General features: G+C 39.9%; 1 protein-coding gene across 7 annotated transcripts in view; it reads left to right on the top strand.

The window, feature by feature from the left end:
- The window catches only part of LOC133547075 (histone deacetylase 9-B-like), a 46,165-nt gene extending 31,473 nt beyond the window's left edge, over positions 1-14,692 (top strand). For 5 of the 7 annotated variants that reach the window (XM_061892863.1, XM_061892862.1, XM_061892867.1 and 2 more), the window contains 5 exons: positions 2,066-2,181; positions 5,146-5,268; positions 5,660-5,837; positions 5,917-6,134; positions 11,455-14,692. In XM_061892863.1, coding sequence (XP_061748847.1) covers positions 2,066-2,181; positions 5,146-5,268; positions 5,660-5,837; positions 5,917-6,134; positions 11,455-11,772 — 953 coding nt within the window. In that variant the 3' untranslated portion in view covers positions 11,773-14,692. The remainder of the gene's footprint in view (positions 1-2,065; positions 2,182-5,145; positions 5,269-5,659; positions 5,838-5,916; positions 6,135-11,454) is intronic. The other 2 variants (XM_061892866.1, XM_061892865.1) reach the window with 1 other exon arrangement.
- Positions 14,693-15,697: the final 1,005 nt, after the last annotated feature.

Below are 15,697 nucleotides of genomic sequence, written 5' to 3'. Positions count from 1 at the left end.
ATCTATCTATCTATCTATCTATCTATCTATCTATCTATCTATCTATCTATCTATCTATCTATCTATCTATCCATCTATCTATCTATCCGTCCATCTATCTATCAACCAGCAGGGTTGCCAAACGTCCCTTGAAAAACGGAATCATCACATGGAGAATTTAGAACCTAAAGTATGCGTCCTGTATTGTGGGAATACAATATAGTTGCTCTGTGAAATTTTATGGAAAACTTCACTCTAGTGGGGTAGTTATTTTACTGTGTGGGTTTTATTTAGGACTAAAACATATACATTGATTTTTTTCTCCCCTACATTTATTTTTGAATTGCTTGTGTCTGATTATAGTCAGTTTCGGGTCAAATAGTATAACAATTGTTTTACAAAAAATAACTCATTGTTCCGGGAGGTGTGAAGACAATCAAGTTGGACGACCCTGCCAACAAGATTTTATTGTTTTTTCTGGGTGTTGGCAACCCTTTTAATTGGCCTTAACATTAGGCACATCCAACACAAGAGCTGCGTCATGATAATCAATTTATTACCATGAGTTGATTAACGTGGACCCTGATTTAAACAAGTTGAAAAACTTATTTGGGTGTTACCAATTAGTGGTCAATTGTACGGAATATGTACTGTACTGTGCAGTCTACTAATAAAAGTTTCAATCAATCAATCAATCAGTCAAAGTTTGTGCCATTACGAAAATAATAAAACTCAGCTTACCTTGAACCCGGTATTTATTTACTTAACAATATACTTATATGTGTGTTCTTTATTATCCTATTTATAGATATTTTTGTGAAATTCAATTAAATTCAGGAAATGTATTTATCCGTTAAAGACTCAAGTACAAAGCGGTGTTAGTTTGCAAGGCATAAAAAGGCACAATAACAAACATACATTACGCACATACACAAAATCATTTGGCAGGAAAGCGCCAATATCATACAATAATACATATACTATATGAATCTTTTATCTCGATTAGCTAAAATCAAAGAAACTGCCGTCAGTATGATCTGTTCTGCACCCATGCAAACCATAAACACAATAATACAAATAAAAAGCTAGTGTTAATGAATAGTGAATGTGTATGTGCGTCAATAAAACACTATCTGGCTAAAGGTATTTGCTCTTTCAATTTTCACCAAAAAATATACAAAACGCACGATATTCCAACAAATTGTTGGGTTAACAAAAATGAATACTGAAATATCTGCTTGTCACCCTGACATAATTTCAAAGCTAATAAAAAATATGATAATCAAATCACACAATTTCCAATCCAAATTGTGTAACAAAGCTACGTAGTTTATATTCATGTACTGTAGCACCTCACCTTACGATCAGTTTTTTTGACGCAGTTCTAAGACTCAAAACACTTATATCTCAAAAAAGTACCGTTTTAACATGTAACGTCCCTTTTAAAAAGAAAAAACAACTTTTCGATAAGAAATACTGTAAAAAAAGATACAAACAACTACATTAGTTTTATGAAGTAATGCAATAAAAATGCATAGCATTTGCTTTTGAGAGTGGACTTTTACGGTACCTCATTCAAGCTGCTTCTCCATCTAACACACCATTATCCGCTTTTCCATATTTTCATGGATCTGTCGTTTAAATATAATTTTAACATTCTCGGCTGGCATTAGACTCACTCTGCTTGAGTATGGTGGAGACTGGCAGTGATTCGCTTGAATTTCTTGGCCAAGTAGTTTTAAATGACTTTGTTCTTTAATTGAATTGTTCTTCAAAACTCACTTTCTTCCTTCCCATGCTTGGAATAACAAAGTTATGTCCATTTCTAGCATCTATAAGCTAATGCTGCCAAGTGAGAGCAGATGTTTTGGGCGGATCTTACAGGGTTCACTGTGACATTTGCTGAACAACTAATGCTGTTTGTAACTCAAATCTCGATGTGGCCCTCAATAACACACAAAATGTGCTCGCTGTTTTGACGTTGCAAAAATCTTCGGTTGTAGTTTGATCTCACGTAAAATATCCCATGTCTTTGTGTCCACTGTATGTGACTGGGAGTACTAACTAACTCCTTGATGTTCTGTAGATTCTACGCCCACAAACAGTGCCCCTGGCTCGGGCCCCAGCTCCCCCATAGGGGCCTCCAGTGCCTTGGGGGCTGAAAACGGACCTTCCTCTTTGCCTACCACCACAAAAACTGAGGTACGTCAGCCAAATGAAGCTTACAGTGTATTTTGCATGTATTTTGTACAACAATCTTAGTGTAGCCTCCTGCTCGCAGCTATAAAAACAGCCATTTGCCATGCGTCTGTTCCCCTCTAGTGAAAATGACTACCCGCGCTGACATTAAAGAGGCACAGCTTGACCCATATGTCCGACTGTGCCGGGTTTACTTGTGTTAATACAACACATTTTGCAGGAAACGTGAGTGTTTAAGTGCAAACAACAGCTAGAATCCTGCTCATTTTTATCGCCTGCGCTATTTCTCCAGATGTTCTGCACAATTATACTTTCAAAAAAAGTTTGGCTCTGAGCTTCGCTGTTGGCTTGTCATTGTATTTCTGTCATTGGCTTGGCTCCGTGCCTCCTCCGAGGCATTTCCCAACAGAGTTAAGGCTGAGTTATGGACCATGGCTCCCCTTGGACCCGGCTCACAAAGAAGACCATTATAGCGGGTGGCAGATATGACACATCTCTTTGCAATCCTAACCAAGCAGCTGTGTTTTCCCAACGCATGGCTGTTTACTCTTGTGGGGACCTCCAGTGACAGAGAAGGCAGAGCCAGTCTGACATCAGGCTAAGGGTTAGGGCTCCGGGAGACAAACTGACTGCGGCGTTTAATTGATATCCCAGGCACTGGTAGCCAAGAAGACACCCACATACGAGCAATGTAAACACATGCTTGCTATTGTTCCTTTGCAAGCAGGCGCTCTGGGGAAAGTGGATGGTGGCGTGCAGGGCTGCCTGTAGACCTCATGCCTGCTGCAAAAGCAACACGTGTTTATGCATCGTTACATTAGGTATCCTTTTTCAGAGGGGATGGGTCCCTCAGGTCAAATATGGGCCGGATATCCACGTTCAGGTCACCAAGTACTGGTAGGGGTCGCAAGGATAAACAAGGCTGTTCCAAAACCACATGCTGGTCCCCTTCTCTGCTGGGTACAGGAAGTGTGCCCCAGTGGTGATGTCCTCCCAGAGAGGCGGCCTGAGGGCGGGGACCAACAAGTATTCAGTCCTCATAGACTATAGACAGACTTTTAGACCTCTGTAAGCAACCAAGCAAACCAACAGTTGTGAGTTACTGTATGTCCCATATTGTAGTATCATTCAACAATGTGGTCTTTCAATTCGGTTCTCGTCCTAATGCCAAAATTTTGACTTTTTTTTGTCCTTTCCAGGCAAATCATATAGTTGATGTAGATGCCCATATCGGCTGTTCAGATTTACTTTACAAAAGAAAAGTGTAGGATACTTCTCTTGTTGCCTTATTTGTATTTGACTTTATTAAATACATTTATATTATCCTCTGGTGCGGCCGGACCGGCGCAGGAGGGGATAGAAAGAGAAAAAAAGGAAGACAGAGGGGGAAATTTTGGGGACAGAAGGGGGATAAGACAGAGACAAAAACAACAAGAGCAAACACAACAACAATAGAAAAACATCAGCAAATGGGATATGTACATTTAATATGGTAAAAGTGATAGCAAAGAAGCAGTTTGCGAAATAAATAATACAGAAATGACAAATTTTAATTTAGACAATTACAATTTTCTCTTAGTAAGCCTATCAGGGAACATGCAGTTTTGTGTGTCTGTAGCGTTCATGCTAATGAGCTGTGTTTATTCACACTCGTCTCCAACAGAGTATGTGTCTCCAGGAAGCACTGTTGTCCACTTTTTACATACTGTATACTGTGCACTTGTCCATTTGAATAGATGCCATATAGGGATATAGCTATCGATTAGTTTGATTATCGAATAATCTGTCGAATAATTTGATTGATTAATCGAATAAAACACACTTTGTAGCCTTAATGCGTCTTTTAGAGAAAATAGTTTAGATAAAAAAATATTTTTTTTATGACCTGCATTCTTTTGCCTTTAAAAATGCACACAATATTGAAATTGCAGTTTTACCATGGGAGCTTCACTGTTTGTATTAAAACTTAAATAAAAGATAGAAACCTGTATAGCCTAAAACCAGGTAATAAATGATAAATAAAGAACCAAACTAAAAAAGAAGACTCTCTTATAAAGCATGATACATTGAGTGTCAATATATTCACTAATTTATCATATACACAATGGAAAAAGTATTCATTGGAGGAGTGGTCTTTTATTTTTTGACAAACAACTATTTAGCCTTAACATACAAACTGTTGATACTAACATGTCCGCACATGCCCCTAAGTGTTTGAATACAATATTTGTTATTCATGTCAAAAAAATATGATGGCGTAAGCTGCCAAAATAAATGGTTACCTTATTTCTGTTTGTTTGCTGTTGAATATGCAGGAATGTTTCTGGTAATGTTGTATCATTGCTGAAGTGCTATTGGGAAATGGCATTCCGTTTGACAGCGCAAACATTTAACCACAACGTGGTAACCTTTGACAGACTCGTTCATCTTTTTTGGGCCCTTTGCTCTCGTTCTCCACCAACTCTCTTGAAACTCTGCCGTCACCGCTACACATACACACAGGCCACATCACCTGTAGCACGACCTATATCAACATAGGTTCATTGCTGTGATACACGCTGTATTGGAGCGGTCTGGATTGGATAAATATCTAATTATTAAACCGTTGAAGCAACAAAATACAAATCAAAGCTTTTTTCTAATGGAATTAATCGATGAATTGTTGCAGCCCTAGGCCATATATCACATACAACAATGTAACGTTAGGGAGTGAGACAGGAGGACACAAACATTAGCAACATTAGCAAAGCTATCTGAGCTACAATTCTAAGATTACATCACATTTTAAGAGCCACATCATTCTAGGTTAGCTTATTCACTGAAGAAAAACACAAATATTAAGCCCGTAGCCCCCATGTCTCTTGCTGACGGATAGTTGGCAAATATTGTGTCTTTATTTTAAAACAGAAAATTTCATATGTGTCCCAGACTAATGTTTCTCTCTTTTGTCTCTCTTGTGTCGAATAGCGATGGCCTTCACAGCCAAGATTATTCCGGCCCGAGAACTCAATGTCGGTCTTGAGTTTGTACACATCTCCGTCCCTACCCAACATTTCCTTGGGGCTTTCCGCCGCATCTTCTCCCCTGAATGTAAGTATCTTTCCATAATCAAATAAAAGAGTTGGGCATTTTGAAAATCTGCCATCAGTGGCTGTCTGCAACCTCCATATGACCACAGGTCACCGACCCCTGCGACCTCCAACGATTTTATCACCCATTAGATAAATATTGTCGTGCAGCGTCTGGTGTCAAGCGTGCCCTTATCTTCCACTCTTACCTCATTTATCACCACTTAAAAAACCCCCAAAACATCCAAGTCCACTCAAGTACAACCCTTGATAACCTGCCACTTGATTTATCATCATTCACTTCAGACACATTCCAAGGCGGTCTGCTCATCAACGGCAATGCCTTCTAACATTAATAGGATGCTGTTTTCATTTCCCTGAGCTAGGTTTGTTTTGTTGTCCTTTCTTCTCAGGCGGCAATGGGCTTGAAGGACAGATCAGCAGAAATAAAGCATGGACTTCCGGGACATCTCCTGGGTCCTGTTCCCCTTCACGCAGGTCTTGAGTCCAAAGTGAGTCCCAGTCACCAGGCTCTGCTGCAACACCTCTTGCAGAAGGAGCAGATGAGGCAGCAAAAGATGCTCTCCGCTGGTACGACAAACAATATATCCCACTTTGGACTACATTTAAAGAGAAACCTATGATTCATGTTGTTCCTATTATCCCCAAGGACCGCCAGGCCCCGTGTCATCCCACCCTCCGTCCCCTTTGGCCATGAAGGATCGCCCTCCTAGCAGCCGCCCCAAACTACCCAAACATCGGCCCTTGAACAGGACCCAGTCTGCACCCCTCCCCCAGAATGCGCTGGCCCAACTAGTCATCCAGCAGCAACACCAGCACTTCCTGGAGAAACAGAAACAGTACCAGCAGCAGATCCACATGAATAAGGTATGTCAATATTTTCATCACAAGTTGTGTTGCTTTTTGCAACATTTCATTGCTTTTCTTCCTGATGCAGCTGGACATGGCCTTTTATTAACCCTTTCTATTTGCAAAAGCATACTAGCTTTTTTGACATGTTGAGGCAGGGTTTATCCTGTGCTGAGATGATAAAACCACTTCTAGTTGCACATAGAGATGGGTGATACGGCTTAAAATCTGGGTTAACCCCATACATATTGCAGCCCCATGTGATAACAATATATATTACGTTATATTTGGTATGTAAATAACAATACAATTACTTTAGAACGGATTAAAAAGCTGCTAGTTGGGCTGATGACGTATGCAATAACATATTGCGTCATTTCTGGTTGTAATATTTTCTCAAACGTATTAATAAACTTTAATATCTGGTTACTTCTGTTAAAATTTAATAAGCACTTAATCTTCTGTTGTTTGGTATTTATTTTTTAATAATTTACTTTTTTCATTCAATCAATCAATTTATTTTTTGAATGTATTTTATCATTAATATTATTTAATTTAAATAAATGGTTTTTTGTTTTGTTTTTTTGGATACTTTACATTAATTGTTGGCAATACTTAAAATTTGGCCAGGTAGTTACGGAGGCAGTATTGATCACACCAATTCTGACATCGATACTTCAAATTCTCAAGGTCATTGAAGGTTTAAATTTTGGTCATAATTATAATCATAAAAAACACAGGATGGCGGTGTAACAATATCAATTAAATATTAATCTTATTTCTTATTATCTTAAATGTAAATCCCTGGATAAAATTTGCCCTTAAAATCCTCCTGTGACCTTGGACTTATTCTTGATTTTGTAAACAATAACAAAAACATCAAAAGACTGCGAAGAGTTGATAAGAGATACAAGTGTTTTGAGTTAAGAGCAATGTCACAAATCTAATTAAGCCCATAAATTGAGGTTGTACTGCATAGTGCTCATCTGGGCTCAAAAATCATTTCAAAAGTTCCTTAAAACAACATTTAACCACATACATTTAATTTTACCCTTATGCAAAAGCAACTGCTTGCTAAAGTTTACAGTCTGCTCTTCCCTGCTGTCATTTCTGCATCTGACAGACCTAAGAAAAAGGGGAAAAAATGCTTCCTCTGCACTAATTCTGTTATCATAACTTAAGGCGTCAGTGCTGTTCGCATGCTAATGCTGTGAAATTCAATTCAGCTCAGTTCAAACACAGGAGGAGGAAAACAAAATAGCGCCCAGAATACATTTTGTTCCTCTACGACAATATTTGTGTTTCTGAAAGCCGGCCGAGGTCACCCGGCCAGACACAGGGAGTAATTATTCTGGTGGGTACGTGTGTGTAAGGTGGACGACACAGTCAAAGGCAGTATTGTGTAAGCGCACAAATTAATGTGTCAGGGTAGGTTCTTTAAAAAGTCTAAAATTCAATTATTTGAATTTAAGGCCTTAAAACATCCTAAACTTTATCAAAGTCTCTTTCGAAGTCTTGAATCCGACTAGGAAGGTCGTACAATTATATGAACGTTATGTTACGGCATGTTACAGCTTAGCTTAGATAGCAGCCGGTATTAAAAAAGCCCACAGCAAAGCTCAGTTATTTCTGTAAGATGGGTAAATTCAACCATCTGTGACTTCAGGATAAACAAGTTAATGCATGGTTGAAGACAATGGATGGCAGGGAAGCGTTTGTTAAAGAGACCTACGATGATTTTAATCTACATTTAAAACACTTCCTTATGGTAAAAATCACTTTTTTTAATCATAGGGCCGAGGCCCATCGATGGACCACAAGCGCTGTGGTCCATATGGGCCGCAGTTGTAATACACTTTTCTAGAGCTAAATAAAGTCAGCGATACGTTTTAAGCGCAAAAATTATGACCAAATTGATCAAGCTTTATTATTATTATATACATTTGCACTTTAATTTTACTCAGTTTATTTAAGAAATATATATATTATGGTTTATTCATTTAGTTTAGAATCTATTTATTTTAGCACTGCATAATTGTATGTAAATTTATTTTTCATTAGTTTTTGAGTCCCTTCTTTTGCAGTATATTCGGTTAGTGTTTATTTTCGTTATCAGCCTGACCTTAGCCTTGATAATAATGTTTGTAATTAGGGACCGAATGTCCCTTTTTAACACATGCTTTTATAACATTTGACAATGTTTAGCCTGAGAAACTGTAAGTAGGTTAGATCTAATTATTGAACAAGATTAAAATCAACAGTAAGACAAATAATTCAGAGTTAGTATTTTAGTGGGCTTCCATAGTGGAAACATTTGGGCCCTGCAGTCAACAAAATTAAGAACTAATGATTTAGATCAGTGTTTTCTAACCTTTTTTGAGCCAAGGCACATTTTCTTCATTGAAAAAATCCCGAGGAACACCACCAGGAGAAAACATTAAAAAATGAAACTCAGCAGCTAACAGTGACGATAAAAAGTTGTTCTCGCAAGTGTTAGATATGAATGCAAACCATAACCAACTATCCATGACTATAGCTCTTGTCTCAAAGTGCTGTCACATCACGCTGTGACTTATTTGGAGTTGTTTTTGCGTCTTCCTGTGTGGAGTGTTTTAGTTGTTGTCATGCGCTCCTATTTTGGTTGTATTTCCTGTTTTGTTGGTTTTTTCTTGTAGGAGTTTCATGTCTTCCTTTGAGCGCTATTCCCCACACCTGCTATGTTTTGGCAATCAAGACTATTTAAGTTGTCGCTCCCCTTTGCGGGGACAATGTTGATTGTCATGTCATGTTTGGATGTACTTTGTGGACGCCGTCTTTGCTACACATGCTGTAAGTCTTTGCTGTTGTCCAGAATTCTGTTTTTGTTTACTTTGTGACCAGATATGTTTGAGTTTCTTTTTGCATAGCCTTCCCTAGGCTTCAATGCTTTTTTTAGCGGTACATGCCTTGTTATTTTTGGTTTGAGCAGTAGATGCCTTTTTACCTGCATGTTGTCGTCTGCATATTGTGATCACGACAACAGACCATGTTCCCAACATCTACAAAGCAATTAGCTACTTGCTACCACCTAGTGGTATGGAAGAGTACAACATGGTTACTCTGCCGAGCTCTAGACAGCACAGACCCTCAACAATGGCACATTTGCAGATTATTATTACTGGAATGCAAAATATATTTTTAACCCAAATAGGTGAAAATACATATTTTGACTGTATTTCCCAGCACACTATATAGTGTGCCGCAGCACAGTGGTTGAAAAACTCTGATCTAGATAAGATATTGGATATGCTTTGTTGCAAATGTTTCTTCTTAGTCACACTTATAACCTGTATTTTAAGTAAGATCTTTGATTCTGGAGGCGCTTCCAGATTGTAAATGAAACCAGTACTTCCCCACCGTCCGCCTCGCAGTGATGTCACAATATAAGTAGACTGAAAAACCCAGCGAAAAAAGGCATCCAAAACTGCGTGCTAGCTCACGCCAAAATGCATGAACCTTATGATTTGACACTATGACTTCTTTGTTTATAATGTATATTTTATGCTGGATCTACTCTCTGTTTTATGCTGCCCTTTCTTTTACTTTTTTTTTTTTTCTGCAGCTGTTACATATACTGCAATACTGTACATGCTAATGGGGATTTGTTATATATTGTATGTACTATATGAAATATAATATAATATGATAATATGATAATATATCAGTATATATTATATACTGTATATATAATATGTAAATATTACATACAAGTTATATTTTATATGGCTACTATGGTACATTTTTTTGTCTACTTAATACCTACATTATCCTTTCCATCATTACCCTTTCCATTCTTTGTAACTGGGCTACTCTATGGAAAAATTTCCATTGTGGATCAATAAAGTTTATCTCAGTCTAATAGGAGTATCCAACATTGTAACAAGAAGAAATTCATCATAGGTCCCTTTTGACATTGCGGCAGTTAATAGAACGATAATGGAAAAAGGCCACAAGCACCTGCTCGACTATATAGGGATGGACTTGTACTTTTTTGTCAGTTTTGATGTGAAATGGATCTTAATTTTTTTGATCATTGTCTTAAAAATGTCTTAACTTGAAACCTGTAGAGACGCAATGTCCCAACACAGAATGATTCTTACAGGGAAGGAATAATGGCATTTGTTTCATTATGTATGACAGTGTTTTTCAACCACTGTGCTGTGGCACATTAGTGTGCCCTGAAATACAATCTGGTGTACCGTGGGAGAATATGTAATTTCACCTATTTGGGTTGGCATTTAATGCTTAAACCGAAAATAAACAAAAGGCAAGTGCTGCTAAGAAAAGGCATTGAAGCTTCGGGAAGGCTATGCAAAACAAAACTAAAACTGAACTGGTTGCAAAGTAAACAAAAACAGAATGCTGGACGACAGCAAAGACTTACAGCGTGTGGAGCAGACGTCGTACACAAAGTACATCCGAACATGACATGACAATCAACAATGTCCCCACAAATGATAGCGACAACTTAAATAGTCTTGACTGCTCAAACAAAGCAGGTGCGGGGAATAGTGCTCAAAGGAAGACATGAAACTGCTACGGGAAAATACCAACAAAAAAGGAAAAGCCACCAACATAGGAGCACAACACTACACACAGGAAGATGCCAAACAACTCCAAATAAGTCACGGCGTGCTGTGACAGCACTTTGAGACAAGAGTTATAGTCATGCATGCTTGGTTATGGTTTGAATTCATATCCAACACTTGCAAGAACAACTTTGTATTGTCAATATTGGCTGCTGAGTTGCATTTTTTTTGTTTTTTGCTAGTGGTGTGCCTCGGGATTTTTTCAATGAAAAAAATGTGCCTTGGCTCAAAATAGGTTGAAAAACAATGAAACAGAAATGAAAGAAAAACAGATCATACCTGATTACATGCCACTCACAAGTGGATGTGAAAAGAAGTTTGTCCCGTGAGCAAGCCGAGCTCTGATCCAGCGACCCAATCAGATCAGGAGAAAAGCCACTTAAAGCGGAGGTTATAAATGGCCACTAATCAGGGATGAGCCCTGAGTGTTTACAGCGAGGGATCAGTGAAACATTGCCCTAATTAATTTCCCAGAGGAGCTCATCCTCCTGTGCCTGCAACAGTAGGGGGCAACGCTGGAAATTCACAAGTGATCGGGATTTGGAAAAAGTCTGTAGCGTCTTTACGCAGGCCGAGCTAAAGGGGTTATTTATAAAAGGCCTACTTACTGTCCATAGTTGTAGTTGGGCTCATTAGAGCCATCTATTGGTCAGCAGCGGTACTGTGCATTCTTCTTTTTCCCTCTAAAAGTAAGTCAATGTGTTCCACAGCTGCTGTCCAAGTCCATCGAGCAGTTACGTCAGCCCAGCGCACACCTGCAGGAGTCTGAGGAGGAGCAAGAGGAGCGCATGCAGGAGGACAGGCTGCCCCCCGGAGGAGTCATCCGGAAGCACACGCTCAGCAGCAGCGGCAGCAGCAGCGGCGGCTCCAGCGTGGAGCTCCCCGACGCCCACTACGAGGTCATCAAGGTCAAGGAGGAGCCGGCGGACAGCGAGGACGAGGCGCTGGCCAATCAGAGCTTAGCGGCCGAGAGGAGCGCCTATCTTCACCAGGTCAAAGGGAGACTGGTGATAAGAGCCATGATCTGAGGACGGGGAGGAGGTCACACACTCCGACATTCGCAGATAAACACCTCACACACACACACACACACACGCACACACACACACTGCACTGTACGAAAAATGATCCCTTTGAGACTCCCGTGCCGTCTGCCCAACGCTACATTTTGATGTAAATATTACCAAGAGCTGCTTGTGGTTGTTTGAGCGTACATATATTGTGTAAGCATAGCGCGCCTCCAGAGCAGTGTTTTTCAACCACTGTGCCGCGGCACACTCGTGTGCCGTGAGATACAGTCTGGTGTGCCATGGGAGATTGTCTAATTTCACCTATTTGGGTTCAAAATATTTTTTGCAAACCAGTAATTGTAATTCGCAAATAATGTGCTATTATTGAGTGTCGGTGTTGTCTAGAGCTCGGCAGCGTAACCGTGTAATACTCTTACATATCAGTAGGTGGCAGCTGGTAGCTAATTGCTTTGTGGATGTCGGGAACACGTCGTGTGAGACGACGAGGGTTTGCCGTCGTATCTAATGCTTAAACCAAAACTAAACAAAAGATGAGTGCACCCAAGAAAAGGTATTGAAGCTTAGAGATGGCTATACAGAATGAAAAAAGAACCTAACTGGATACAAAGTAAACAAAAACAGAATGCTGGACAACAGCTAAGACTTACTGTGGAGCAAAGACGGCGTCCACAATGTACATCCGTTCATGAAATGACAATCAAATATGCCCCCACAAAGGATAGCAACAACTGAAATAGTCATGATTGCTAAAACATAGCAGATGCAGAGACTAGCGCTCAAAGGAAGACATGAAACTGCTACAGGAAAACACCAACAAAACAGGAAAAGCCCCCGAAATAGGAGCGCAAGACACAAACTAAAACACTGCACACAGGAAAACGGCAAACAACTCCAAATAAGTCACGGCGGTGACAGGTCATGACATTACACCTACTTTGAGACAAGAGCTATAGTGATGCATGGTTGGTTATGGTTTAAAGCAGACCTGGGCAAATTACGGCCCGGGGGCCACATACGGCCCGTTGAGCTTTTCGATTTGGCCCGCCGGACATTCCCCTATAATTTTTTTGGATCTTTTGATGTGCACTCATGTTTTCTAAAGACCGTAAGTCTTCAACTATACAAAGTATTTCAATAGTTGGAATCTGCGCTTATGGATGATATACTAGATGCTATGGTCATGTAATTAGTTACTATGGTCATGTAATTAGTTACTATGGTCATGTAATTAGTTACTATGGTCATGTAATTAGTTACTATGGTCATCTAATTAGTTACTAGGGTAATCTTTGTCACAGCAGCTCAGACGAGGCACCAAGCAGTGTGGGCGGGAAGCGTTTCCAAAGACGCGGAAGGAGATTTTCATAGAATAGAATAGAAAGTATTTTATTGATCCTTGGGGGGAATTCAGCAAATATTAGATGTATCAGATTGTAGGTGGGTTTATTTTGTTCCCTTCCCGTTCATATTTCATTGTTTGTTGCATTTTTGTTGCGTTTCACTTGATTGTAAATTATGTTGATCGTAAGCGGGCGTCACATTCATATTTTGTCAATATCCAGTGTTTTATCCTTCATAGAAAAATGTAAAATTCCATTGAGTTTTTTAAAGCGGTCTGTCATAATGTTTTTAACAGTCAATCAGACATTATTGTGAGGTTTTGTATTAGTGTTCCTAAAAATAGATGTACCGGCCCACAGACTATTTTTTTTCTCTCAATGTGGCCCCTGAGTCAAAACAATTGCCCAGGCCTGGTTTAACACTTGCGACAATGACTTTTTACTGTCAATATCTCTACGGAGTTTCATTTTTTTAATGTTTTCTGCTGGTTGTGTGCCTATGGATTTTTTCAACGCACAAAATGAGCCTCGGCTCAAAAAAGGTTGAAAAACACTGCTCTAGAGGACGGGGTTAGCAGGTGCACGGCGTGGACGAGACAGTGTGTGCAACCTTTGTGCACACTTCCACTCATCTTTACGGTGTGCTGTTCCTAGGAAAAAAAAATGTTACGGGGCGAACACGTGTCTTAGCCAGAATGTACAAAGTAAACCCTGACAGAAGATGTTCCCCCGTGTGGGAGCCATGTTGCCATTGGAGGACACGCCGATGCCGGGGTTGCGGTGGAAACTGGAACGCACATGCATCACCCAACACTTCCTCATCTGCGCGCCTGCCTCTTGGAGAGCTCTCCTCCCTGCGGGTCCAAATGAAGAAAAAAAAAAGCTCCTGCCCAGCTTTCAGCAGAGGAGTCAGACAGCGAGCGCGAGAGGGCCGGGCAGGAAATGCCTTCTAGGAGCCAGGAGTCGGGAGTGATTCATGTGTGTTGGAATGTTTGCGAGAGAGGAGGGCCTCGGCTCGCCTTCACAATTGATTTAGTGTCCTGGCGCATTACAAAGTGATACGGTCGAGGGAGTCCTGTACTCGGGAGATGGCTTCCTCTGTGATCCCCCAGTGGCGTGCGTCTACCTCCTCACGCGGCGTTGTTTCATGGCCGCTGACGAGGAAGGAAAAACAAACTTTTCTTTTAGTTCATGAAAAAGCGCCCACTGCGACATGTATAGTCTGTCTTCAAGTGAAACGTGTTGGATAGCTGTAAACCTTCTCCGTTCATTCGTACCGTCGACGAGGTGGACAACTGCTCGTGGTTCTTTTCCACTGTCTTGTCTTATTGTCAGGTGTCCAGGTTCAATGTGCCGTAGCCAAAGTAAACACCACAACAATGTGAGTCCTGTCCTTGATGGGACTGTGCCGACAACTCCTGCACTGTTACAGATGGATGGTGAGGGTGGGATGGAGAGTGGGGGGAAGGTCCTGGAACTCTGTTCCTCGCGGTTTGTCTTTTTTTTTCCTTTGGCCTTGTGTGACACGTTTTGTTGTTTTTTTTTTTTAAAATTAATAAAAGTCAATTTACCTTCAAGTGTGTTGCATTTTTGTGTGAACAGACTTGATTTTTAACCACATGCTTGTAAAATATTTACCTGCTAAGTGGCCTACTGCAGTGATTCTCAAATGGGGGTACGCGTACCCCTGGGGGTACTTGAAGGTATGCCTAGAGGTACGTGAGATTTTTTTTTAAATATTCTAAAAATAGCAACAATTCAAAAATCCTTTATGAATATATTTATTGAATAACACTTCAACAAAATATGAATGTAAGTCCATAAACTGAATAGAATTGCAACAATGCAATATTCAGTGTTGTCAGCTAGATTTTTTGTGGACATGTTCCATAAATATTGATGTTAAAGATTGTATTTTCTGTAAAAAAATTGTTAGAATCAAGTTCATGAATCCAGATGGATCTCTATTACAATACCCAAAGAGGGGACTTTAAGTTGATGATTACTTCTATGTGTAGAAATCTTTATTTATAATTGAATCACTTGTTTATTTTTCATCAAGTTTTTAGTTATTTTTATATCGTTTTTTCTAAATAGTTCAAGAAAGACCACTACAAATGAGCAATATTTTGCACTGTTATACAATTTAATAAATCAGAAACTGATGACATAGTGCTGTATTTTACTTCTTTATCTCTTTTTTTCGAACTAAAAATGCTTTGCTCTCATTAGGGGGTACTTGAATTAAAAAAATGTCCATAGGGGGTACATCAATGAAAAGAGGTTGAGAACCACAGGCCTAGTGGTTAGTTAGTGTGTCCGCCCCGAGATCGGTAGGTCGTAAATTCAAACCCCGGCCGAGTCATACCAAAGACTATAAAAATGGGACCCATTACCTCCCTGCGAGGCAGTCATCATCAAGGGGTTGAAATTGGGGGTTAAATCACCCAAAATTATCCCCGGGCGCAGCCACCGCTGCTGCTCACTGCTCCCGTCCCCTTTCAGGGGGTGAGGGTGATGGGGCAAATGCAGAGGATAATCTCACCACATCTAGTGAGTGTGTGACAATCATTGGTACTTTA

This window comes from Nerophis ophidion, unplaced genomic scaffold (genome assembly GCF_033978795.1).
Source record: "Nerophis ophidion isolate RoL-2023_Sa unplaced genomic scaffold, RoL_Noph_v1.0 HiC_scaffold_58, whole genome shotgun sequence".
NCBI classification, from domain to species: Eukaryota; Metazoa; Chordata; class Actinopteri; order Syngnathiformes; family Syngnathidae; genus Nerophis; species Nerophis ophidion.
This window is presented reverse-complemented; position numbering and strand designations above follow the sequence as displayed.